Raw genomic sequence first — 26,131 nt, forward strand, 5'->3', positions numbered from 1 at the left:
AACAGTGATACCAGGAAAGCCTGGAGGAGTCAAGCTATGTCTTCCATTGGTTCTGATGTATTCGGAGGTCAGTATTTTAACACTATTTGCCCTACAGGGATTTGTTCGGTTTGATATTGTTTGGCGATGCAAAGCGATTTGTCTCGCTGCATAAGGTTATCGTATTTTTATTCAAATTAATAGTTATCCAATTGCGTTTGGGTCGAAATTAGAAAATAGCGCTGGGATGGAGTAACGATGATTGAAAAAAGCAACAAAGCAAACAAGGTAGTTCGTCAGTCAGTCAGTCTAAGGTTTTCGGCCCTAAACCAAAAGTGTGAATTGAAAAACAAATCAGTACCGACCTCTGCCAGAAGTAAAACACGTTGGTTGAAAGGTGTGCCGAGAGGATATCAAACGGTCTTTTTTGCGTAAAGATTTATTGAAGTCAAAAGTAGTCGCAAACAAGACATTTTCTTTTCTTAAAACACTCCTCACGCTACTTGGGAAATGAAATGGAACTAACGAACTTTTGCCATTGTTATTATTATTATCATTGTGATTACTGACGAGCGTCATAAAGCTATTTCGTAATTTAAAGTGTCTAGCCTGAAAAGTAGTTTGGGTAATCATTAAGAGCTAGTCACAAAGTGATTGTCTAAACTTCACGGACAGTGTGCCGTAAGTTACAGCCGAGTCATCGCTAACACAAGGCAGAGCGCGCGGTAATCAAATTAAAGTTGTGCATTAGGAAAAGCTTGCGGGCGAACAATAAAGCTGCTGGTACACAGGTGGCAAAGTTTTGAATAGTATGTTACGTAGTTTTTTTTTCAAAACACTTTTTTTTTCAGGGTAGCTTTGCTCATCAAAGTCAACTTATCGTGTGATTTCTCCAAACAGGCATATTTCAATCCAAACACAAACATTGTGACAGGTACTCTCACAAAGGGCCCAGCATGGGGTACATTAGCAAGCATACGGCCAATCTCGTTCCCAGGGTCTTTCCTCTTCACGTTCCTGGGAACGAGGTTGACAAACACCTGGGCCCAGTTATTCGAAAGGCGATTAGTGCTAATCCCCGTTTGAAAGTTAACCGAGGTTTTCATTTCGCTCGTTAAACTGTATCGACAAGTAATTAACTTGACTCGACAGGATTAGCTTAATCGGGCTTTGAGCAACTGGGCCCAGGCCGACTCTGAAATTCATTGTTTCTTTTTGTACAAAACCGAATTGAACGCAACTATATAAACTCAAAGGCAATAATAGGGTTGCAAATTTTCGGTCCGAAAGTAGACAGCGAATACAACCAGTGGCTATTCTAAAACATGTTCAACTCCCCCACTCTTTATCGGCTTTGTCTGGCCCCATCACTGACAGCCATGTTTCGCTTCCTGTTGATAAGAAATGGACCTGGGAATGGTCAGTGCAGAATACGGTCAGTGAAAGCCAAACCAAGAGGCTCGCCCACTGGACACTTCAGATGGGTCTCTGCTCCCTTATGTTCCGTTTTCGCCACTTAGTAGTCACAAGCCAGATGAGAGATGGGTGTAAACTCAGAAGGGCTGTTTACACGACATGTAAAAAATGGTACGGACCCGTTGAAAAACGGTACGGTACCCATAATTTTTAAAAACATATCCGTGCTGTTTTGGGTCCATGGGCGCCTATGGACCCAAAACAGCACGGATATTGCTTTACAAAAATTATGGGCACCGCACCACTTTTCAACGGGTCCGTTCCATTTTTCAACTTTCGTGTAAACAGCCTTTAATTAATTATAAGCAAGGTTCCTTGCGGTTTCTTGCTTATAGTTTGCTTTTATGTTTTGGACCGTATATCTTTTTAGATCCGATATGCTGTACTTTTTAACATGGCTTGGCCATGTACCTGTGAAGGAAAGTTTTGCTTTTCTCATTTAACTTATTGCGACTGCGACATGATATTTCAGTTGTTTCAGTTTCATTGTTTCTTTGACGCAATAAACTACTTTTACAACAGTAATTTCTAAATCATTTGAGCTTATTGTTACAATATTTAAGCAGATAATTGAGTAACATGCTTACTTTAAGAGTAGTATGACACTCGCGTCTAACCGCTCTAAACTTGTTGAGCGTACAATAAACACTGGCTTATCTAATTACACATTCTGGTAACGCATTGTTCGTACAATCACAAGCTAGCCAATACAAGGTGCAAAGTACCTGATAATAGACTATTTACAATAAATACAATACTTACAATACTTTTGCTTAAATTTTTAACAATACTTACTCTATTAAATAATCATGACTATTTTTTCCTTATTATTATCATTATTATTATTATTATTATTATTATTATTATTATTATTATTATTTAATTCCAGCACTTACACTTACAAATCTTACACTTACTACACTTAAAGCAACATCTTGCTACTACTTAAACTATGTCTACAGCTCCTTGCATTGCCACTGCTGCTACAGCTACCGTTGAGATTTTTGAGAAGGTCTTCGGTCTAAAGCTAAACAATAAAAAGACTGAAGCTTTGTGGATTGGTACCTACGTGGGCTGCACAGAAACCTTTTGTCCTGAAAAAGATTTAAAATGGGTTAAAAGTAAGGTAAAGGCCTTGGGGGTGTGGCTAGCCACGGATCCCACGGAAACAATGAATGCAAATTACGGAGAAAAACTTCTTAAGATTCAGAACACGCCGAGCTGTTGGGAAAAGCGCAGGCTGAGCTTACTAGGAAAAATTGCTGTTTTAAAAAGTTTAGTTGCTTCGCAACTTGTTTACATTCTTTTACCTTTACCAACAAATCAACAGGTAGTAAAAGCCATAAATAAACTCTTCTACAACTTTCCCTGGAACGGGAAAGGTGATGAGATAAAGCGTGATGTCATTATTTAAGTGCTACTATGATCAAATTTTTACCTCTTGATTTTAAGGTTTATCACATAGCATTCCAGGAAAGATTAAAAACGCCGTTTACCGTTTCTTATTATCTGCATTGGTTCCGGAGATATTCACGTTTGAAAATTGTGTAAAATATGTAAATGAGATGACTGATGACGTCACAAACTCAACCTAATTTTGGTCAAATATTATAAATAGAGCTATCTCAGTCAATTTACAGCAGAGACCATTGAAACCTGGCAGGCTAATAGTTCTAAAGGCAATTCACCTACGGCTATAAAAATTCGGTTCCCATGGCAACTCACTCTTTTCCAGTCCCCTCCAACCTGATTTCAATATTTTAGTGATTTTCAGCTTGAAAAACATTTAACAAGGCCACGAACTCGACCTAACATATTTATACGCTTGCTGGATCATGCAGATGAGGCACCATTGGCAAATATCAAAATAGAATGCCAAAGATGGCCAGCAAGGCCTTAAGTATCAGGGAGGACTGGAACCCAGTATGTTGCCATGGTAACAAAACTGATAAGCTCATAATATGGAGCGCACCTAGACCAATATCACTGCGAAGAACCAAGCATTTCTGATACAAATTGGCTGAGATATCTTTATTCATAACATTTGACCAAAATTCTGTTGAGTTTGTGACGTCATCACTTGGCTAATTTCTATATTTTAAAACCTTGAATATCTCTGGAACAAAAAGAGATATTTGAAAATAGTAAACAGCATTCTTCTTCACGTACAGACTACTTGTTTATGTTTTAAAATGGCTCAGATTAGGAAGACACGAATTTTGTCATAGTCAGTAGCACTTTAACCTTTATGAAAATGGTGGTCTTAAGATGATCGATATCGAATCTTTTAGTAAAGCGTTAAAAACTACTTGGGTTAAAAAATGTTTGGACCGAAACAACAACGGTTAACGGAAACTTTTCTTTGAACTGGAGCTTCAAAATCTGGGCGGGACTAGCTTCTTTTACTGCAACCTCGACAGAAAAGATTTGCAGGGTTATGTCCAGTCTGAAGATGCTTTTCTTCTAGAAGTTGTAAAAATTTGGGCAGAAATCAACTTTGAAAACAAAATAGGTTCTTTTAACCACTTTCTCTCAACTAATCTCTGGCATAACTCTTTAATTAGAATAGAAGGAAGGCCAATCTTCTTTAAAGAATGGTCGTCCAAAGGCATACACAAAGTATCGCACTTAATGAAGGACTCAAACCGTTTCATGTCATACGTTGAATTTAAAGAATGTCACGATGTAAAAGTAAATTACCTATCTTTCTATGGTTTACCATCCGCTCTCAAAGCTTTACAATCGACCTTCAAAGAAAATTTGCGAGATAACACTACTATTTATGAGGACCCCGTTAATCGATTCTTAAGATGTAAGAAACCGGGTAAGCTCGCATACGAGAAACTTGTGGCTTGTAAGCAGGGCTCTCCAACCAAGAGTCAGGGAAGGTGGTTGACAGACTGTGGTTTGGTAACCGCCTTTTCTGTGGACTGGAGGGCAGTCTATAAGCTAGCTTTCCGATGCACAAGAATTACCAGTTTAATCGTTTAATCTCCCCTGCAATGGTACTGGGCATGCAGCCAGACACGTTAACCTTTAAAGAACAACTGAACTTTGAATTTCTGGTAGCCAGGTTCTTTATATGGCACTGTAAAGTACGGAAGACGTATCCCACAATAGATTATTTCACGCGCTCCCTGGCCTACTTTAAAAAGTGATCGCAACATGTACTGAATCTGCAGGAGGTCGGAGGCAAGGACCCTGTTCTTTTTATTGATTGATTTACTTATTTATTTATTTTATTAATTAATTAATTTTTTGTCAAATGTCTGTCATGTCCGCATATCGTTTTTCTAATCTGTCTTCTTTTTAATAAATAAAATGTTTTTTTTTCTTTTGTTCGTTGTTCGTAGTCACGCGCTATGACGTGTACGGATGTCTGAATTTGGGCCCATCAGAAATCGGCTACCACGTGCAATTGGTAGAACACTCGACTCGCGTCAGTGTTCTACTTTTTGCTGTGCTACACCGTGCTGACGAGAGCCAACCAGCTCGAAACAGCTGTCCACGGTTGCTGCATTCTGTTGATTCTCGGTTTGGTCTCTATCATGTCGCTGTCGTGTTAAGTTTTCTACGCAGTCGAGCCTTGAGTCATTTAATTAATTATTCATAAATAAGCAGTAAACCGTCAATCCGAGAACCCCTAATGAAAACGGGCATAAACTCGTATGGGCTCTAAATTATTCAGCCACTTTAATTGCCTTCCGGTATGTTTAAATCATTTTAGTTGTTACTGTCTTCTTGCAATCGCTCAATTATAGACGTTCCCCCCAGTCCCCGAAGTGCAGATCTGAGTGGAATGGAACATGTGTTTATATCAAAACACCTGTATGATCCAAAAGGACAAAATGGTAAGTGTTCTAGCCGGCAGAGGTTTAGATCCATCGCACCAGACTTTGCAGTCGGGGTCGAACGAGCGGGAAAAAGCTTGGGGCTCCGTCATTTGCGGAGAAGCAGTGTCATAGCCTAAGACTAGAAATAAGAGAGGTACTAACAGGGGTATGGCCAGTCTCACTCTATCCTCACGCCTCTCCCAATCATAAATACTTAGCTCCAGGGTCTCATTAGTTTTTAGTCGAAGTCGCCTTTTGATCCATCTTAGAAAATAACATCGCAGTTTTGTCAACTGCATCATCTCAGTAACGCCAAGATCTTCTTTGCCTTGAAAAGTTAAATTTGAAACTCGTGCAACTGGTTCTAACCTGGGCAGTATCAGAAATATGTGCCTGGATACACGACCATAAAACACCTTCTTTGCCTTAACACACGTTACTTTCGAAAATCCAAGGAGATACTGTACAAATTTGTGATAAAACACGCAGCGCTGGTGTTAATCTTGTAGTCCAGACCCTGGCGGTAACGCGGAACACGCAGCACTGATAATCTTTACTCAGTTAATAGCAAATCAGCATCAAACCGGAACGGTAACTGTTTTGTTGTGGTGACCTTTCCCACGCTTGCGATCACTTCACTGTGACTTCTGATTGGTTGCCTGCACTTTTTGACGTCGTTATCCACTTGCCTTTAATTTTCAGTTTTAAGTGAGCCACAGGGTACAAATTTGAATTCAATGCCGCTAGATTGCACTGAGCGCATTATCACGAGTGGACAAAAACTCATCGAGATTGGCAAGACGGTCAAGGCACGGAAAGTAAATTTGTCTTAGTAACTGCACTGGTCTACGGAGGTTTCAAATATGTTAAACCGCAGCAGTAAAAGATTATAGTCAGGCTTTGTTATTCAAATTCAAATTAAACTTATTATGAAGCGGTAACACTGCGCAATACCATTGTTATTTCGCAATACCGCCGGAGTAATACTTGTTCGACCGAGTGTCCGTCGTACATTTTAACTGTGCTGTCTTTAAACAAGTTGGCGAGCAAAAAACAGGTAACTAAGTTGAGCTGAGATACAAGCGGTGCAGTGATCCAATCATGACTTAATATGCTTGTTATTCAGTGCCTTAAGTCAACTTGCTCGGGTCCGCATCACTGATGTCGACTGAGTTTATCAGGCCTCAGTAGGAACTGAGCCAATCTTAGCGGTATCACCAGAAATGATCATACGATTACACAACAATCGATCTCATGTTAATAGGAATGTTTTATCTCCAATCACTGGGGTTTTTTTTCGTTCCTAGACTGAGGGTAATATTTGTTTTAAAAACTTATTGTTTGTTGTCTGTCATCCGAAACATCAAGTGTATTTACTAAAGAAGGACTGCAGAGCAGAAAAATCGCAGTCTTCGTTGTTAATTTTGTGTTGTTTTCTTTAGCGATGGGTTTAGTTACAAATATTGAGATATTATACGATCGGAGAAAATCATAAAAAACCGGAAAACATGGCTTGCACTTTGTTGTACTAACTTTGTAACGAGAACAAAAGTAAAACTAAAGGGAGGCCGATGAATTGTTGCTTTCATGTAGATAAGAAAGGTTTGTTATCATACACTTTGGTTGAAATCCACTAATGGGGGAATATGTTCACTTTTGACTAAAAAGAGGCTGAAAACAAGCTAAAAAAAAGCTGAAAATACTCTGGTGCTCCAACCGCAACACCAGAGATACATGATATTGCGAATTAAGAAATGTGTCATTCTTAGCATTCCAGAAATCTAAAACTATGCCAAACGCGTGTTTGGTAGTAAGCTGGTAGGGCTTAATTCGAAAGTACTACTTAGACGAGAACAAGCCAACGGAGCATACAGGACTCATTTCACCGAATTTGAAGGTACTTGTGATTTCACTAGTGCCTTATTAGATCCACTAGATCATGAAAAAAGACACTGCATGACTCTGATCACCGCCTAACAACACAACATTCGACTCAAGTAGTAGTCTATTTGTGTCCCGAAACCATCTGAAATTAATATTGGGAGATTTCACACAATATAGGCATAGACATTGGTCTCATCTTATCTCAATATAGGTAGATACCGGTACAACTTGTCTGACAGACAATAATCGACCGAAACTGTGAAAATGCATCAAGATTCTCAACACACCCTAAACGACTCGCGTGATTCTTGAGTCTGATGGGTGGCTGGCTCACAAAGGGCGACTCGACCCCTCTCGTTGCTCCAGACTCGAAGGCAACCTACAACAATAACTTGTCGAGAAATTTGCAATCATTCAACATTTATCCATCCATCTTCCATTTGTCCAATCGAAATTAATCACAAACTATTTGCAATTTTCTTCTGTAATCTGAACAGGAAATAGTCATCTGTAGTTTATAGAGGAGTTCATAATTTTACTCTCTTTCCTTTTCAGTCGCGAAAAAGTCGATCTCAGATGTGCGAAAAGCTCGGATTTTTATGCAAATTTTGTCAATTACTCACTACCTAATTATTCAAAGTTCTTTCGATGTTGCCGCATTTCAGAATTGACTACCTGGAAGGATAAAGCGCTGCACTGTACTTTTATAAAGGAAGACGTATGCGTTCTGTAAGTCAAACCCGCAGTATCAAATATACTTCCTCATCTCAGAACTTGACGCTCCTCGAAAAACATCGGAATCGTCACGGACTGCCGACTCAACATGTTAACTTGTCACGGATACTGGCGTTGGATGGTGACCTCTACTGTTTAAGTTAAAGCTCGTTTTAATGTCTGCGCGACAAGGAAAAAAAAAAACACTTGAACTTTTTACCCGATGCATTCTTTGGTCTTGTCTATATCCGGCTAAAGTTACATGCAGCTCCAAAGGTTCCTAGATGGTTAGTAACTTTGGATGTAGCAGTTGGATTGTGTTGGTGATTGATTGTTCAAGGTTCGCTTCATATTGTGTGATGAGAAACCAATGACAATTAAACAAAAAGGCAGTCAGATAAATTTGTTACCCACTCAATGATGCGGGTTTAATCACTAAAACCTACATACATGACAGAAATTTCAGTTTCAGACAGAACTTCGCGTTAGTTTTTCCAAGTATAAAATTACTTCAGCGAGGACAGCAAAATACTGCAAAACAAAAGCATAAATTCTAAACACGTCAACGGTTCTTGTTATATTTTCCACGAATCGCTGCGGTCTTACAAAATATATTTTTCCTCAGTAAAGAATGTGGATGATACCCTTGCTCCGAGAGGATATGGTTCTCTCACGACTCGACACACTTTGCAACTGAAATTAGAAGAAGTGGATATTCAGCATGCAGGAGGCAAAGAAGAAGTGATGTTGGGCATGGCGAGATAATAAACGAGCCCATGGGCTTAATTAAATCTTATCAAATCCAATGAGAGCAAGTATACGTTCACTTAACTGTCAAGTCCATAGTCCGTAGTTAGCAACCAAGAGCACGAGCTCGCTCGTGATCAACATGGCGCTGGCCAAAAGGATCGCGGCTCTGGGCCGAAAATGATCCCAGAAAGCCAATATAATATACACTAATTTGTTAATATTCAATTGGCATTGACATTCAAACAATGTGAAAGATATTTGTCATACTTTCTAAAGATCTAAATACTACGCGGCAGGTGAAAATTCGGTTTAATCTTTGCAAAGTCTTCAATAATTAAACTATTTTGCAAAACAGACAATTCCAAAAATAGATATATAATTAGATATTGTATAAATTTATCATAGAAAAGTCTTGTTTTCCGAAATCTATTAATCTATAGTACCTCCCCACATGTGCAGAGTATCAATGTTTTCAAGAGTGAATGAGGTATATTTAACCTCGGTATATTTACAGAGGTGTTGATGAAATACAAAGGCGATCTACTTTGTTTTTTTAAAATACACAATTCGTTATTTTGTATATCAGCATTGTTTCGTCGCTCTTAAATTGTCATGCCTTCTACGTATGTCAGTCATCTGCTAAGTGTTTCCCGCCAATTTTGCCATTGTTATCTTCGCGCGCTTTTGGTTCAGTAACAATCAACTCGAAAACGTCGAATTTTCGCGATGACAACTCGGTGTAAAATCACAGTTTATAAGAACCATACAAAAATACGAGACAAACGAGTCAGTGAGGTACAACTGTTTGGCTTTTGTTCAGAATCTGTGAATGTATGAAGGTCACATGACTAGGGCACTTGATGATAATTAATACATCCTGTTGGCGTGATTGGCATTTCTCACATTCCACGCAGCCAAAGAGTTAACACGCGAATGCTAAACAAGGTTTATTTCCTCCTGAGCTGTTTTCCGATCAGTGCAGAGGCAACCTTTACAGCAATCACGTCTGTCTTCTTAAATATCGGACGGGAGTTGTGATCAGATCAAAGTGTAACCTGTCATTATCGTTCGCTCAATTTATACAGGACTTCATTTGAAATACTATTCGTCGTGGTTGTTCTGAACCGGGTTCTAAGCTTCACCGGCGAATCAAAACTATGGCCAATCAACAAGGTAGATTGTTCAGATGCTTCTAAACTCAGCGAGTTATTTATCGATTTCTTTTAGTTACTTGTATTAAACATAGGCCCTTCCCTCCACACGGTTTAGAGTTTTGTCTTTCCATGTTTTGTTTATATTTGTTTGTTCCTTCTTGTTCTTAGCAATGGATTTGCCACCTTACCGAGATGACAAGTCTACCGATGTACTGACCCGCGAATCTAAACAAGACGTTTCTTATCAGCCAAAGGAATGGAACGGAAAGTCGTCAACTGATGTCGCAGAAGCGGAGAGCGGCGAAGGAGGGAAAGAAAAGCGAGAAACATGGGGCCACAAAGCGGAATTCATCCTCGCTACAATCGGTTTAGCGGTTGGTTTGGGTAACGTGTGGAGGTTTCCGTACCTTTGCCAGAAAAATGGAGGAGGTAAGAAGAGACTTAATGTTCGTTTCGGGATCTAAATCGCTTACTTCAGTATAGAATCAGGTAGTGATAGATCTTAAAACTTTATTTATCCAAGAAGAGAGCACAATGCTGTAGCCCTGTGTAGGGTGGAAGCGCCTATTATTTTCAGACCAGAGAATTTAATACTTCCGCTTGGACAGACTGTCAGTGAACTTAATATGATTCACTATGCCACAGAAAAACAGATAGTCTTTCGGTAAAGTAAGGGAAATTACCACGCTTCTTCTTCTCGTAATACGTAGTAGTATTTAAATCAATACGGGTCTCGTGACCATTGCCGTCCACGCGATGTGAATGAACCGAAAATCAATTATTCATGTACGACTTTTGACTTTGTTATGTTACAATTATAATCATGTTTAATTTGCATCAGCGTAACACCCCTTTGAGGTTTAAGTTGATTAATTATTCAGTTTTTGTTCTAGTGAGCTACAACATTCGCCACATCCCACGCAGTTCATCTACCAAAACGTGTAAACTGTTTAAACAAATACGCACGGGTTTTACAAATGTACCTAACAGACATACGTCAACAAAAAAGGTCTTTCCTGCCTGAAATTGCAAAACGCTTTTAGGAAAATTATACATTTTTTCTCGTGGCGTGGTTCGCGCTTGAAGATGCGCTTTGTGAATCATATTTGTTTTGTGTGTGTTGTGTTGCGAATTAATATTGCATCGTTTTGGCAGTGCAGTAATTACCAGAATGGATGGGACTTCAGTATTATCAACCAGAATGACTCATGAGTCAGATCTTCATGGAATGCACCAGGAAGGAATACGTGATATTGCGAGGATTCTCAGTATTTCAGCCAAAATTATTTTTTTCAATATTATTACGCACTAGTGTGTTGTTATGGGTTTTACATATTTCTTACTACCAGGCACAATTTTCCAAAATTAGGCATCAGTTTCTTGTTATTAGGCATTATTTTCTATTATTAGCCACAATGTCATCATTTCCTATCAGGCACTGTTTTGTGGTACTTCATACCTTTTGCTCTCTCCAAGTATCCCTTGAGTTGGTGAACAGAAAGTAGGGCCTGTTCGCACTACGCGAAATTTTGTTTGATTTGCCAAAAAATCTGTCAACGCGAAGCCATTTCTAGTGCGAACAATTTTTTACATCCACCAAAATTTTTGTAAGCACAACGAAACTTCAGAGATTCTGTCGACTAGTTTTGGAGGCTGTAAAAATTTTGTCAGGCAAGAAAATCCTTTGTTCCTTGACATCCATCCAACATTGGGTCATCAAATTTCGCAAAAAACACACCGGCAGACATATCACGACATCTTGATGGAAAATTGATGAAGTTACTAATTGAAATTTGTCACAAAAAAAAATTCGCATCTTCATGTGCAAACAGGATTACGAAAACAAAAAATTGATGATTACAAAATTTTCATTTTTTTTGCAAACGCTCAACTCAAATTTTCGTCTTAGTGCGAACAGGGCCTAGGTGATGTGTGACACTCGAAAATGTATATTTGATTGGATAATTGATATAAAAATAAATATCAAAAAGTGTCAGTAATGGTTTAAAAACAACAGACGTTTCGGGTATATAACCCTTCTACAGTGTGGAAGAAAGCAATTATTTTCTTCTGCACTGAAGAAGGGTTATATACCTGAAATGTCTGTGCTTTTTAAACCATTACTGACACTTTTTGATATTTATTTTTAAATCAATCCAATCAGAAATACATCCCTGTAGTCAGCAGTTTTACGCATAAGAACAACATGGCAGACACTGTGAATGATCTTTGATGTCTTTGTAGGCCACAAAAAAGCAAATGCAGCAAAGTTTGTAGAAGCAATTTATCCTGGAAGCACACACAAAAAAAAAATGGCAGCTAACACTATTTCCGAGTTAAGATGTGAATTTACCGCCCAGTTATGAGTATGAGAGATTGTTGCTTGTCTTGGCTTGGCTGTTGACAATGACTTAGTGGAAGAACTTGAAGGCCTCTTCCTGCCATAAACATTTGGAGACAGCTGCTCCATTTCTGCTTCGTAATTAGTGCTTTTTGACAATGAATTCAATGTAATGTTAAGTTTTCATAAACTGAACACATTGTTTACCATATTTTCACTATTGTTCTGCTGTCTGGCATTTCTGTGGAGCGCAGAATGCCGGAACCAAGAATTGCATACTAAGAGATTTATTGTAAAGGATTACAGCTCTCCTTTAAAGCAGTTTCTGTATTAAAAAGTCAACCTTACTTCATTGAGTGATAGATGTTTTCGGACCATGTTACTTACTTTATAAGAACCTGTTTATATCAGAGTAAACAAATGATTAGCCTCCACACTGTTAGCTACAACCTTTGGGGCAGCTACATACTCACACTACCCAAACCTAGGACTACAATCCATGGCTTGAACTCGTTTAAATATTTTTCTGCAAAACTGTGGAATTCCCTCCCACAAAATATACAAAATTGTGCTGTTAAAACAAACAAATTTATAAGAGATTATAAATTTTAACATGCTTAGACCTAATAGTTATATGTATGTATGTATGTATGTATGTATGTATGTATGTATGTATGTATGTATAATTCTTGACAGAAGTTCAGGCTTCAGGTGTTTTCATCGTTTATTGCGACAATAAACGAATCAAACGAATTGAGCGCTCTACGAAACACATTCTACCCAGAATACAAGTATGTATGTATGTATGTATGTTTCTCCTTCATCAACGCTATCAAACCCATCCATTGCCTTCGCATGTACAGGTCTAGAAAGCCGGTCCTTTGCTACAGTCATGTTCTTCTCTGCCATGTTAATCTCTGTTCTATTGCACCACTTTCTGTGATTAGATCTACTGTGGTTTTTATTGGTCGAGCCCAGAAAAAGGCCCAAAAGGTGCTGATAATGAAAATCAGAGCCCATGAGCCCATAATCATAAATACCCATGATCTATAAATGAACCAATAATGAAACAATAATAATAACAGGAAATAATGCTAAACAAAAATAATAAGATAGTGCCTAATAATACGAGACTGTGCCTAATATTGGAAAATTGTGTCTACAAATAATAAAACATAATGCCCAATAATAACACTCAAATACCTCTTATAATGAAACAATAATTTGGTGGAAATGGCCAGAATACAGCATTAACTTGAAAGCAATGTTAAGGCTGCAAGTTTAGGGAGTTACACATTTGCAGAAAAAAATATGTGATGTGTGTCATAAAAAGGAAAACGTAAACATCAAGCACTCAAACGTTACCACAGCCAATTTGGTGGCACAAGGATAAGCAAATGCACTGTAAGCAACTTTTTTGTCAATTTATTTTGTTTGTGTCAACAGGTGCATTCCTTATTCCATATGTCATCTTTATGGTGATTGAGGGATTGCCACTCTTCTTTCTGGAGCTGAGTATTGGTCAGCGAATGAGGAAAAGTGCCATAAGATGCTGGCAAGATGTGCACCCAGCTTTGTTTGGTATTGGTGTGGCATGCCTGATGGTGTCTTTGATGTTGTGTCTTTACTATGTTGTTGTGATAGCTTGGTGCTGTTACTACTTCTTTATCTCATTTACCTCATCACTGCCATGGGAACATGACAAGCTTTGTCCTGAATACCACAAATACACTGCACTAGGCAAAGCTGTACAGGACTGCGAGGCAAATGCCACCTGTAAAGGCACACCATATTACAACACCTTGCAGTCTCAGTATGATAATTACCCAGACTGCTGTGTGCGAGACCCACCGCAATACTATTTCTACCATCACGCTCTGCAGATCTCAACCGCCATTGATGATGGTGGCATTGGAATGAATGGAAAACTTGTTGGATGTCTGGTGTTTGCTTGGGTTATCACATATCTTTGTGTGGTGAAAGGAATTAAATCAAGTGGAAAGGTATGAATAAATCAGCCACTTAATGTAGATAGCTTAGTCATTTGCTTTTTTTCTGTGCAGAGAGGCCTGTGTCTATGGTCAGTTAACCAGAAAGAGAAGAGTTTTGCATTCAAAAGGTCCAGATTCACTAGTGTGTTAATGTAGGCTATTATTCACACTATTCAACGTGTGGGTGGGTGCTTACCATTCTACCCGAAATTCTGTTGAGCAATCCAATGAACATGAATTTTCCAGAATAAGATGTCAGATTTTTGGGTATGCCTCACAAAATTGCTCTAACATTCAGTAAAATCAGAACAACCACAAAATTCTGTTCCATTCGACATTACTACTCAGTGCCAGTTTCTCAGCGAAAATTTTCGAAACTTCAAACTAGAGTGCTTGGTTGAATGGAAGGCACCCAGTATTGTGTGTTATACCATTATTAATATAACTATGTTGATTGCACTTTACCTGCAGGTTGTGTACTTCACTGCAACCTTTCCATACGTCATTCTGATCATCTTATTCTTCAGAGGTGTCACCTTAGAAGGAGCAGGAAATGGTGTTAAGGCCTTCTTCAATCCAGATGTGAGAACATACTCAATACTTAAATTACTTCAGTTGGTTACAATAAATTTGTTTTTAGGGTATATTTTATGACATGAAAGTTGCTGTGTAGTATGACTTTCATCAATCTAGTTTGATGTAAGATCCTTCTTTAATTCTATTCCACATTTTTGATGGCACGTAATGTGTTTATATGGCCGTAAGCTGTATTTGGCTTTAATTCTACAGTTTAATATTGTATTTTTCATGTTGCCTCTGAAGAGGGTTATATACCTGAAACATCTGTGTTTTTTTTTTCAAAACCATTTTTGACACTTTTTGATATCTATTTTTATATCAATCCTATCCAAAAGCATCGGATTCTAGTGTCATGCATCTCCAAACTATATCTCAACACTGCCACTATAGAGACAGCAATTCCACTCCTCCTAAAATATTATTGTACTATAGGTCTCCTTTCTTTCACTTGTGGTATCACAGATCCAGCTCATCCACATCATACCAGAGCTACATCTGACCCCCTCAGTCAGATACGAAAAAAAAAAAAAAAAAAAAAAAAAAAACAAAAAACAAAACTAAGCATACCATTGTAATTGCATTGCAGTTTAAATTGTTGAAGAATGCCAATATCTGGAAGGATGCAGCCACTCAGATGTTTTTCACTCTCAGCCTGGGTTTTGGTGCACTGATTGCATTTGCCAGTTACATGCCTCTCCATAATCAAGTCATGCGAGATGCTTATACTGTGGTATTTGTCAACTGCGGTACATCAGTGTTTGCTGGTATTGTTGTGTTTTCTATTCTGGGATACAGAGAACATGTAACAGGAATCCCAGCCACTGAGGTATGTATTCCTTTATAAAATGAATTACTTCTCCATTAAGCGGACTGTTTTGATATTACCTGAAACAATACAACATAATATTTACACAATGCAATTGCCAAACTTTCCAAAGGAATAATTTTTAAGTCTTGCTACAAGGTCAAGTGTTAACACAAGTATTATGTTTGTGAACCCAACAGGTTGGATCAGGGCCAGGCCTTGCATTCATGACATTTTCCGATGCCATTCTGCTGATGGATGTATCACCACTCTGGGCTATTCTCTTCTTTCTCATGTTGATTCTTCTTGGAATCGACAGTGAGTTTGGAACCCTGGAAGCAGCCATTGGTCCCATAATGGAGCTCAAGATTTTCCCCAACATGAGGAAGGAATTGTTGACACTGCTTGTAGCCTTCATCCTGTTTCTGTTTGGGTTGGCCATGGTTTCTGGTCCTGGTTTCTACGTCTTTCAAATGTTTGATGACTATTCTGTTACGATCCCACTGCTAGTTATTGCCTTGTTCCAGTGCATTGGAGTAGCATGGGTTTACGGCAATGACAGGTAATGGGTCAAACAAGGAACAAGGTTGTTCAAGGGGAATAGCTGCATGTACTTACGGAATGTTGAGCAATATTTTTTAAATCATATTTTTGAATGAAAACAGAAAGAGCCATTTCATATCTCACACTTATAAAAGCAATCAAAAACAACCCTTATCATCAAGTCTGCATTATTTTTCATTTCTTTGGGCAGGCATGGGGCAATAGTATGCCCCTCTCATTTGGACCACCTTCATTTCTTGCTTTGTATTTAACTGTAAACTCTGTCCAATCTAGTTGTTACCACCTTCAAGGAACACCCACAGTTTATTAAAGCATTAAACACTGAACACCATTTAATCATATCTGAAAAAGACAAGGATTTCTTCATCAGCTATACATTTAAAACAAAAAACCTTAAAAAGCATAAATTCTGATACGAATCAAGGAAAATCAAATTCCAGAATATAATTTTTTTTTGTCCTGTTAAACTGTGCGAGAAATTTGTCAAGCAGATTAAACCGTTGAGACTGTCATTTTTAACAAGGCCTGCCATTAGTTACTCATTGAATACTTTGTATTCATGACTGACAGATTTTTGCTGTGTCAAAACAACAGGTTTGCAGATGACATTGAATTCATGACAGGGAAGCGACCCTGGATTGGCTGGATGATATGCTGGAAGTACATCTCCCCCCTGGCTTTGTTTGTTGTTCTTATTGCCCTCATTGCTCAGCAGAGCCAGAGTGCTCCAACCTATTCTAAATTTGTTGGATGTAAGCAGGTAAGTGGCTGTTATCAGAATCCACACTGAGTTTCCATTTTATGAAGCCCTTGTTACCTCCTCAAATTGAACATCAATATTTCACTGTCTTTTGAAGACTTTCTCTTTTAGGGGCTCTTTCACTACGGTATTAAGTTCAGTTTCAGCTTTTTAGTGCTACAAATACCTACAACGTCAGTGACCTAGATGGTCAGAGCTATTGCACTATGTGCTTTCAAGTTACATTTACTCATCATCAAACACAAAAATTATGCAGATACAGACTAACCTTATTTGATAACGCAATTTCCAGCACAGGAAACATCTCATGTAAAAACGTTTTTAATTTGATTATGTACACAGCATACTTGCCCATCTTACTGCACAGTTATTGCTGAAAACTCAGAAAACTGAACTAACAGCCTAACATGAAAATAAGAAAGAGGTTGTTAATTAAAGACACACGTTTGCTAATGTTTCCTTCAGGATCCATACAGTGGTGCAGGCTCAGACACCTGGACAGAAAGTACTCCCTATCCTGGCTGGGCAATATTTGTTGTTGTTATGATTGTCCTTGCTTCCACTTTACCCATCCTGATCTGGTTGATCAAGGACTGGCCTAAGAACTGGCGTGCAGGCTTCCACAAGATGTTCTGTACTGGTGTGAACAACTACCTGCCTGACCCTAAGAAGGAAGAAACTGAACAAGCTCCACATAAGGGTGCTAGCAACTATGGAGTTGAAGGAGGCCGTGTCTAATCACCAGATGGGTGTTGTTTCTTATGTGCAACATGAAGCTATAAAAGGCCAGAAAAACTTATTACGTAAATTCATTTTGGGGGAGGGGGGGAGTTCTTTAAATTAATGTAACTGTTGTGGTAGTGTTTTATATATGCAAGAAAGACAACAGAAAATGCTACAGGGACAAGCTTTTCTGGCTTTTCTTTAAAAGATTTTTTTCAATGCAGGTGCAAATAATGCACAAAAATAATTTACCACTGCCAAGCAAGAGTGGTTTAGGAAATATAGGTAATATTCACTAAAGTATGAACTTAAACATCTTAGTGAAGGTATTCAAAGTCTCGGAAGTTGTTTTCATTATTTTGACAGAGTCCTGATCACAATCCTTGTCACTCCATGCTGGCAAACAATTTGTAACAAAAATTCTGTGCATATGCTAGTGAACTACGTGTATGTTCAGTTCAGGTATGCAGCTTTTGTTACATGTATAAATAATAATTATTTTGGCCAGCATTTCACAATTTTTTTCTTTTCTTTTCTGGTGAGTGCAAAAGCCCTGGCTCTATTACATTGAATGATTGCCTCCACAGAGCTAAAAGCTTGGACACATGAATACTTTCCTTCTCCTAAATTTGCATAAACATTGATGGCAATAATCAAATTACATGTTTCTTGTTTCTGCTTAGATGTCAAAGTCTTTGGCAATTAAACATTTAAGGTTGTATAATATTATAGTCTAAAGGATGGTTGATGAGCACAATAAATGTATAAATCTCAGACCAATTACTTTGTGAATAGCATGAGGTTATGTGACAACACCTACAGTATTTAGTCAATATATTACATACATTTACAATGCTTTTGAAAGAGAGAAAAAGTAAGAATTACCTACAATGTATGTTCAACAAAACGAGCTTCCAACCTAAATTTAAGCATAAAAAATGTGGCTTTACAGCACATTTTTCCCATTCTTTTACAAAATAATAATTACACACATTTGTGTTTCACAATACATCTGTTTTCTCGCTTGACATTGTACAAGCAGGGTCTTAGACATTTTAACTATCCTTGGCTGAAAGACAAAAATTTATACAGATTACCCTATTAGATAATAATATTATCTAAAGAAAGTATTCCCCATCTAAAGCTACACCTACAAAGATCTACAAAACCTGAAAAAGTTTGCAATATCTTATATTTATGACCTTATGTTAAAATATGTTATTTGGCCCGAACAGTACATTTTTTTGGCACCTGTTTATACAGTGTGTTAACCAACTGTTCTAATTATTACATGAAACTCCTTCCTCTTTGCCTTACTTTTTACAAGCTTTATATTTTCTTTAATTACTTTCTCGGAAATTTGGCTATTGCTCATTGGGAGGAAAGGAATAGACCTTTTCATGGTTTGTGATGCCATCTTGGCTGGGGGCAAACATGGCTAAATTAATTACTCAAAGTAAATATTTGTGATTCTCTTCTATTTGTCACATTTTGACAGCAAATTTGTCTTTTAAATGTAAGCAGCGAACAGATTCGGGCTCTAAGGCGGTGCTCCAGATAAGGGAGGGGTCTCAGGTCAAAACCCCTAAAAAGCTGCCTTTCTGGCCCAACAAATTGAATGGTAAACTTGAGAAGATTTGGGGAGAGCCGCACTTTTTATTGACCCCTTAAAATTCTCATACATAACATTCTTATTTCATGAGGGCTGTAAATGAAATTTCAAAACTCCAATACACTTCTGATCAAATATGAAAATTAGAACTTTGCAAAAATTGCAAGCAACATGAGAGGAATTGTAGTGACAATTTACAGACATTGTACCATATCTAATGTTATAGTTTTTAATCATATGAATTATCAAACGAAGATATACAAATATAATTTACATTTTTTGTAACGTCTTTGAGCGGAGTGACACTGGTCAATCAAAGTTGGCCAAAATCACATACATAATAAAAATTACTCTGATTTTAGCTATGTTTGCCCACCAACCAAGATGGCATCAGAAACCGTGAAAAGGTCTATTATGCACGTAACTGGATCTACAAAAGGAATTGTCGCTATGTTTCCAAAACCTGAAGAAAGATATGCAAGGTGACCTGTAGTGCATGCTTCCTGTTCTTATCATACGAAATTACCCTTTCCTGTAAGCCTTTTTTGTTGTAGAAAATTGGGCATCACTGCACCAAAAGAACACTTGCTTTCAAAATGCTGCCACTTTTTAATGTATGAAAAAAAAAAAAAAGACGTGTTTTTTTTAGCTTTATTATATCTGGAAATCTTTTGTTAAGAAACAAATATTTCTGATGATTTTCCTCACTGGAGCCTCCAAGCTAGTTCCGTGAGACCAAACTATCATTATAAACACATTTTTGAGTTATAAAAGTATCATTTCAGTAGTGCGCTCATGTTGATATTTTGTATGTAAAATCATGTAAACTTAAGCTTATTTCTAGTATTATATTCATTACTGGGTACACAAGTTTAAGAAGGTCAACGTGTAAAGCCCGGTTGACTCTAGCGACATAACGGCAAAGTCACGCAGATGCAAAAATAAAAGTTTATGTCGTTGTTTTGTGTCACAAGTTGAAGAACATGACATAGTAGAAACATAATGACATGAGCATACCGTAACTACGTCGTTATGGCATTAAGTCGTGTCAACCAATCTTAACAGGTTGTCCTATCAATCGTGTAATAAGGGTATTGCATTTGTAAACTAAGTTAAACGTAAGTTAAGCTTACTTTGTTGCTAATAAAATAAACCATCATAATGTGTCTTATCTTTTTCGCTCCTACAAGTAACTCTTCTTCCCGGTCAATTGTATAATTCCCGCAGTGAAAACCAACAATGTACATTGGTTTTGAGACATACCTGTCCTCACTAGACACAAAAATATTTTCCCGTTGCTTGGGTCTTGCTCTGGCGCTATGGGAGAGCTTCCATATGGAGACTTGTGAAACGCAATCTCGTACCCAGAATCCTCTGGGTTTTGGTTAGCGGGCTGTCGTTAAAACCCGGATGTGAGAATGTAAGGAACCTCTCTTGAAGGAATACAGAGAATACAGAGGTATTTAAAAGTAGATCTTATCAAGGGCTATTCAGTATTGGAATCCATAAAGAAAATTGGGGGTAGCCATGTATTTTTCGGAGATAATTAAGCAACAATCCTTCTACAAAGCAGTAAAATACAAAGCAATGTATCGTGTTTTTCTCCAAATTGAAGCCTGAAAAATGCATGGTTACCCCAAATTTTCTTTTTGAATACCAAGAGCACTTGCTAAGTTCTGCTTTCTCCGCATAATTTTTAACAGCGCAAAATATCCCTGTAATAGTAGGACCACCCATAGGAAACCCGAGTATCTCAAGATGCGCAGAACGTATGCGCATTAGCAAAACACCATCCTTAAACTAAATTATCATTCGATGCATTTTTTCTTCCTTGCCATTGGCCGAGAGCAAACCACGTGACCTGCCAATAACTGTCTACAAATAATGGTCTGCTCATGCGTAATACTGTCCAACTGTGTCTTGGACAATAACATTCTGAACATTCAGCTCATGCGTAATTGAAAACCACGCTCTTGTGTAAAAATGCAGACCCTTGAAAAGGCCGCGCTTACTGCTTCCCGAAAACAAACTCGAAAGTGATCGAATGATAAAACAATTATTGAACTCGGTTATCGCAAAATATTGTGATAATATAGTGTCTCGCAGATCAATTATTTGCCGAAGCCTAATAATTGATCTGCTCGCCACTGACAAATCACGATATTTTGTTCAACCTCGTCCAATAATTGTTAAATATTTAAGGGCGTCCAGCCGGATGTTACTATAACCAGGAATGGGGAACCGGGAACGGGGAACGGGAGTCTGGGAACGAGTGTACAGCGGTAATCCCTGTAAGAATTCAAAATAGGCTTGGCCTTTAAGGTGGGGGTTCACCTAAAAGCCATTTTCACGCCGCTTAAAATCGGTCAAATGAAAATATCTTGTTTGCATTTCAAGCAATACAAAAACCCTCCATTCATAGCACAAATTAATGATTTGGGGTGTTTTATGAATTTTTGGGTGATTTTTAGGTATATTTGGAAGGAAATAATTTTTCTTGAAGGATTGGTAAAATTAAAAGAAATAAGGAATGTTGAAGATTTAGTGAAGTTTTAAAATTAGAATTTGTAGTTAATAATTAATAGACGGATACCAAGTTAGTCCACTAGCAACCTGGGGTGCTCTTGCGTGGTTGTCGACTGTCTGTTAGTGTTCCAAAAATCATTTTCTTTCTTCTATCCATTCTTAAAACTCTTCAAATTTCACTCAAATTCAGGTAGAGCCCCACCTTAAGATTTTTTTGGAAGATATTCAGGGTCAAGTTTCATTACAGGAATTAAGAATTCCACCTCAGGAAAGATTTGAAGCTTTTGTGAATAATCTCACCCCTTCGTCGGTTTAAATTTTAGACTAAACTTACTGATTTTCCAAGACTCCAAAAGAGGCAGCCAAGATTCAAGGCAAAAACTCGAAATTCTATTTCTCTCCTAACAACTCAGTTTTAAATCAGAAATTCGATTAACTGAAGGAAATTGAAACATTCGGTGTATGTTTATGAAACATATTAACCACATCCAAGAGAGGATCAAGGGGTTCTCTTGCCACATCATATAATGGGCCTGTTTTTGTATACATGATCTGCCAACCAATCTCTCGCGCGCGTTTAGTGGCACGAGCAACCCACCCACGTAACCAACTAAGCCTTCGAGGGCAGCTGATGTGTCTCACCAGGCTAGACTTTCAAAAGGTTTAAAGAGGCATTGATCCAAATTAATCGCGAACTAAACTGATCCCTCAAAACGTTTACGAATACAATTTGGCGTGGCAAAATGACAAAAGTTTCTTGGATTTATTTTCAAATAGGTAGGCCTGTGCGAACGTGTGTAGCGGCTTGCGTGTCAGCAAAAAATTTTGCGTGTTTTAAGACTGCCTCATTGGTGTTCAGACTCGATCTGTTACCGCCTCGCTACTCATCTGCTGATAATGATAATGAGGTTTATAGACTACACAAACACCTACATACACAAACTTTGCCAAAAGATGGCAGATTTCAGAAAGGAAAAAATAGTCCAAACAAATCGCAACAACCATTGAAGAGACAGAATACTGTGCTCCTTGACTTCGCCTAGACGACCTAGCGTTAAAGCCGTTGCCGGCTTTAGTAACATCCTCCAAGAGTTATAAATTGTTTTAAACATTTTGTGTTGGACTTGTGTAATCGGTATAATTCATTCGCCATTTGCAGCGCATATTTGAAAACACGCTCTAAATTAATTTTAAGCGCTCACTGAAATATTTCGCGTAAACAGTTTGTTTTATTTTAAGATATATATAACTCCACTGAGAAAGGATGAGGAATTTTTAACGTATGACGTGTTATTACATTAATACAATAAGCAGACTTGCATGTGTATAAATGCTATTAAACAGTAATCGTGGAGCTCCGCTTTTAGGCTGGGCTAAATATATAAGCGAACAAGAAAATCGTCAACTTCCTCGACGTGACCCTCGATTTGAACACTGAAAAGTTTAAGCCATATTCAAAACCAGCAAACACCCCTCTCTATGTACACAGCAAGTCTAACCACCCGCCGAACATAATCAGAAATATCCCGGAATCAATAAATAGAAGGCTGTCCGAAATCTCGTATGATGAAGATGTATTCAAAGAAGCAGCACCCCTATATCAGGAAGCATTACTAAAGAGCGGTTATTCCTACAACCTTAAGTACCAACAGGCATCGGAAAGAACACCAGATCGAAGGAGTAGACGTCGAAATATCATATGGTTTAACCCACCGTACAACAAGAATGTGAACACCAACATAGGAAGAGCGTTTATTAGCCTGATCGACAGGTGCTTTCCAGCCAATCACAAATTAAGGAAAATATTTAATAGAAACACCATCAAATTAAGCTACAGCTGCATGCCAAACTTAAAACAAATAATAGACGGACACAACAAAAATATCTTGAAGAAAGCCGATCAGCCTCAACAAACCCAAGTACCCAAATCGTGCAACTGTAGGGACAAAGCTAACTGCCCATTAAAAGGCGAATGCTTGGTAAGAGAAATCGTATATCAAGCAAAGGTTGCCACCAGTGACAACATCAAGACGTACGTAGGACTAACTGCCACAGAATTTAAAACCCGATGGAGAAACCACCAGCAGCCTTTTACAAACGAGAAAAACTGAAAGAACGACACCGAGCTCAGTAAATACCTGTGGCAGTTAAAAGAAAAGAAGAAGGAGTTTACCATCACATGGAAAATTATTGACAAAGCCAGAGCCTACACTAACATTTCAAAGCGATGCAATCTCTGCATCGCAGAGAAATTCTTTATAATATGTAGGCCCGAAATGGCAACCTTAAACAAGCGTAATGAACTCTTGTCTACCTGCAGGCACCGAAGAAAATACATTCTTAGATACAATAGTTAAGTAAACGCGCGCGCTCGTGCATCTTTTAAAATACTGTAAGCATTCGTTTTAACGGTCAAATGTCACGCGTTCATATCGCTGATGTAGCCTTTAACGATACTTCAGTGTGTATGGAGATTAACTGAGGAGTGGATCAACCTCGCGTTGATCTACGAAACAAATTTGTATTAAGATCCATATGTGCTCAAATTGAGTAGTCCAGCTACTTCTATATATATATATAATTTAGGCGTTGATCACCGGTGAAGCCAATAGAGTGCTCTACAAGCATCCAATGCGTGTAGATGTTTTCTTCATGAAATTATATATCAAACACAAATGAAGACAAGACACTTTTTAAAGGAACACCTATATTTCGACCGACTTGTCGGTCTTCTTCAGGGTGAATGAAGAAAAACCGTTACACACAAATCTATACGTAGCCACCGAAATCAGCCGCCCTATGCTCAAACGCAGTAGAAGTAGAACAAATACGTCTGAGCCTAAGAGCCTGTGCATATGGGATACTTTGTTTAACCCCTTTAGGATGACATGAAGTATGGAACAAGTACTGATGCTTATCAGTTGACTTAGTATACAAATCAGTTTCAAGAACACCATTGTTGTTTATAACTTGTACATCAAGATAGTGAATGTTCTGTTTTGACCAGTCCCATGTAAACTTGATGGTATCATGAAACTGATTTATCCATTGCAGGAACTGCAATGGATAAATCAGGCCATTAAAGATTTGCCCCTGATGGCGTTTCGTCGTCCTAAGAGTTTGGGGGACTATCTGGTTCGCGCTAAATTACAACCTCTAGATCGGGGATCTGCGGGTATGCGAGGAACTCATAACTGTGCCAGTAACAGATGTGATGTTTGTAATTATCTCATTGTAGGTGATAGTTTCTCTAGCCATGTTACTAGTACAAGCTATACTATAAATCATAGTTTGGATTGCAATTCCAGGAATGTTGTTTATTTAATCAGTTGCAAGGTTTGTGGTTTCCAATATGTTGGCTCCACCACCACTAAGTTTAGGTTGAGGTTCAACAACCACAAGAGCCGTTTAAGAGCCCATTCCAAGATGTCTGCTGCCAATAAGGAGAGCGATGACCTTGTTTATAGACATTTTTATGGTCCTGGACATCACGGACTGCAGGATGTTAGCATCCAACTAATAGACAAGGTTAATGCAAGAGAAGATCTACTTGCAAAGGAGGGGCAGTGGGCATATCGGTTACGATCCTTGAAGCCGGATGGGCTCAATGAAAGCGATTTCTTTTTTAGCCAAAATAAGGGGGAACGTATCCGAAATTAGATTTCTGTTTTTTCTATCGAATTACTTATTATATATTCTAGTGGGTAATTTGTATGTAATTTTTCCCTTATTTTAGCATTTATTTGTCCTAGTCACTCATATACTCTCTGTGCGCGTGCTATTGTTAGGCACGCGCTTGTTTTATATTTTGGCAGCGCGTTTGTTATGTTATGTTTGAATTGTTACCGTTAATTTCGGTTATAGTTGGAGCGCGCATTTTCGTATTTCGGTGGCTACGTATAGATGTTAGTAGTCCAGCTACTTTTATAACCGCTCCTTTCTTGTAGAGCACTCTATTGGCTTCACCGGTGATCAACGCCTGAATTATATATATATATATATATATAGCTGGACTACTCAATTTGAGCACATATGGATCATAATACAAATTTGTTTCGTAGATCAACGCAAGGTTGATCCACTCCTCAGTTAATCTCCATACACACTGAAGTATCGTCAAAGGCTACATCAGCAATATGAACGCGTGACATTTGACCGTTAAAACGAATGCTTACAGAATTTTAAAAGATGCACGAACGCGCGCGTTTACTTAACTATTGTATCTAAGAATGTATTTTCTTCGGTGCCTGCAGGTAGACAAGAGTTCATTACGCTTGTTTAAGGTTACCATTTCGGGCCTACATATTATAAAGAATTTCTCTGCGATGCAGAGATTGCATCGCTTTGAAATGTTAGTGTAGGCTCTGGCTTTGTCAATAATTTTCCATGTGATGGTAAACTCCTTCTTCTTTTCTTTTAACTGCCACAGGTATTTACTGA

At 38.2% G+C, this 26,131-nt stretch overlaps 1 protein-coding gene and 1 long non-coding RNA gene across 4 annotated transcripts; one reads left to right on the plus strand and one right to left on the minus strand.

Annotated features, from left to right (window-relative positions):
• Positions 1–1,897: 1,897 nt before the first annotated feature.
• LOC146455404 (uncharacterized) lies at positions 1,898–16,630 on the minus strand. The gene is made up of 4 exons (XR_014859041.1): positions 16,393–16,630; positions 15,269–16,321; positions 14,588–14,658; positions 1,898–2,549 (listed from the first exon to the last, which is right to left on the minus strand). It is a non-coding gene; the product is annotated as an uncharacterized LOC146455404 (long non-coding RNA).
• Positions 6,215–20,327, plus strand: LOC146455405 (sodium-dependent neutral amino acid transporter B(0)AT3-like). 3 transcript variants are annotated; one of them, XM_085094372.1, is made up of 8 exons: positions 6,215–6,345; positions 9,959–10,219; positions 13,578–14,134; positions 14,594–14,704; positions 15,288–15,527; positions 15,707–16,068; positions 16,665–16,830; positions 17,296–20,327. In XM_085094372.1, exons 2-8 carry the CDS (start codon positions 9,961–9,963, stop codon positions 17,566–17,568), a joined length of 1,968 nt encoding a protein of 655 aa, XP_084950498.1. In that variant the 5' UTR covers positions 6,215–6,345; positions 9,959–9,960; the 3' UTR covers positions 17,569–20,327. The 3 variants fall into 3 exon arrangements, with proteins under 3 accessions (XP_084950498.1, XP_084950497.1, XP_084950496.1); XM_085094371.1 differs by lacking the exon at positions 6,215–6,345 and adding an exon at positions 6,906–7,185; XM_085094370.1 differs by lacking the exon at positions 6,215–6,345 and adding an exon at positions 9,531–9,809.
• The last annotated feature ends 5,804 nt before the right edge of the window (positions 20,328–26,131 follow it).

The sequence above is a fragment of the Pavona decussata genome, unplaced genomic scaffold (assembly GCF_977016875.1).
Source record: "Pavona decussata unplaced genomic scaffold, jaPavDecu1.1 SCAFFOLD_276, whole genome shotgun sequence".
Lineage (NCBI taxonomy): Eukaryota > Metazoa > Cnidaria > Anthozoa > Scleractinia > Agariciidae > Pavona > Pavona decussata.

Bases quoted from the DNA above. Each gene is read 5' to 3' on its own strand.
- LOC146455405 (XM_085094370.1), top strand. The intron at 10,220-13,577 runs GTAAGAAGAGAC...TTGTGTCAACAG, and splicing joins TTGCCAGAAAAATGGAGGAG to GTGCATTCCTTATTCCATAT. The intron at 14,705-15,287 runs GTGAGAACATAC...ATTGCATTGCAG, and splicing joins AGGCCTTCTTCAATCCAGAT to TTTAAATTGTTGAAGAATGC.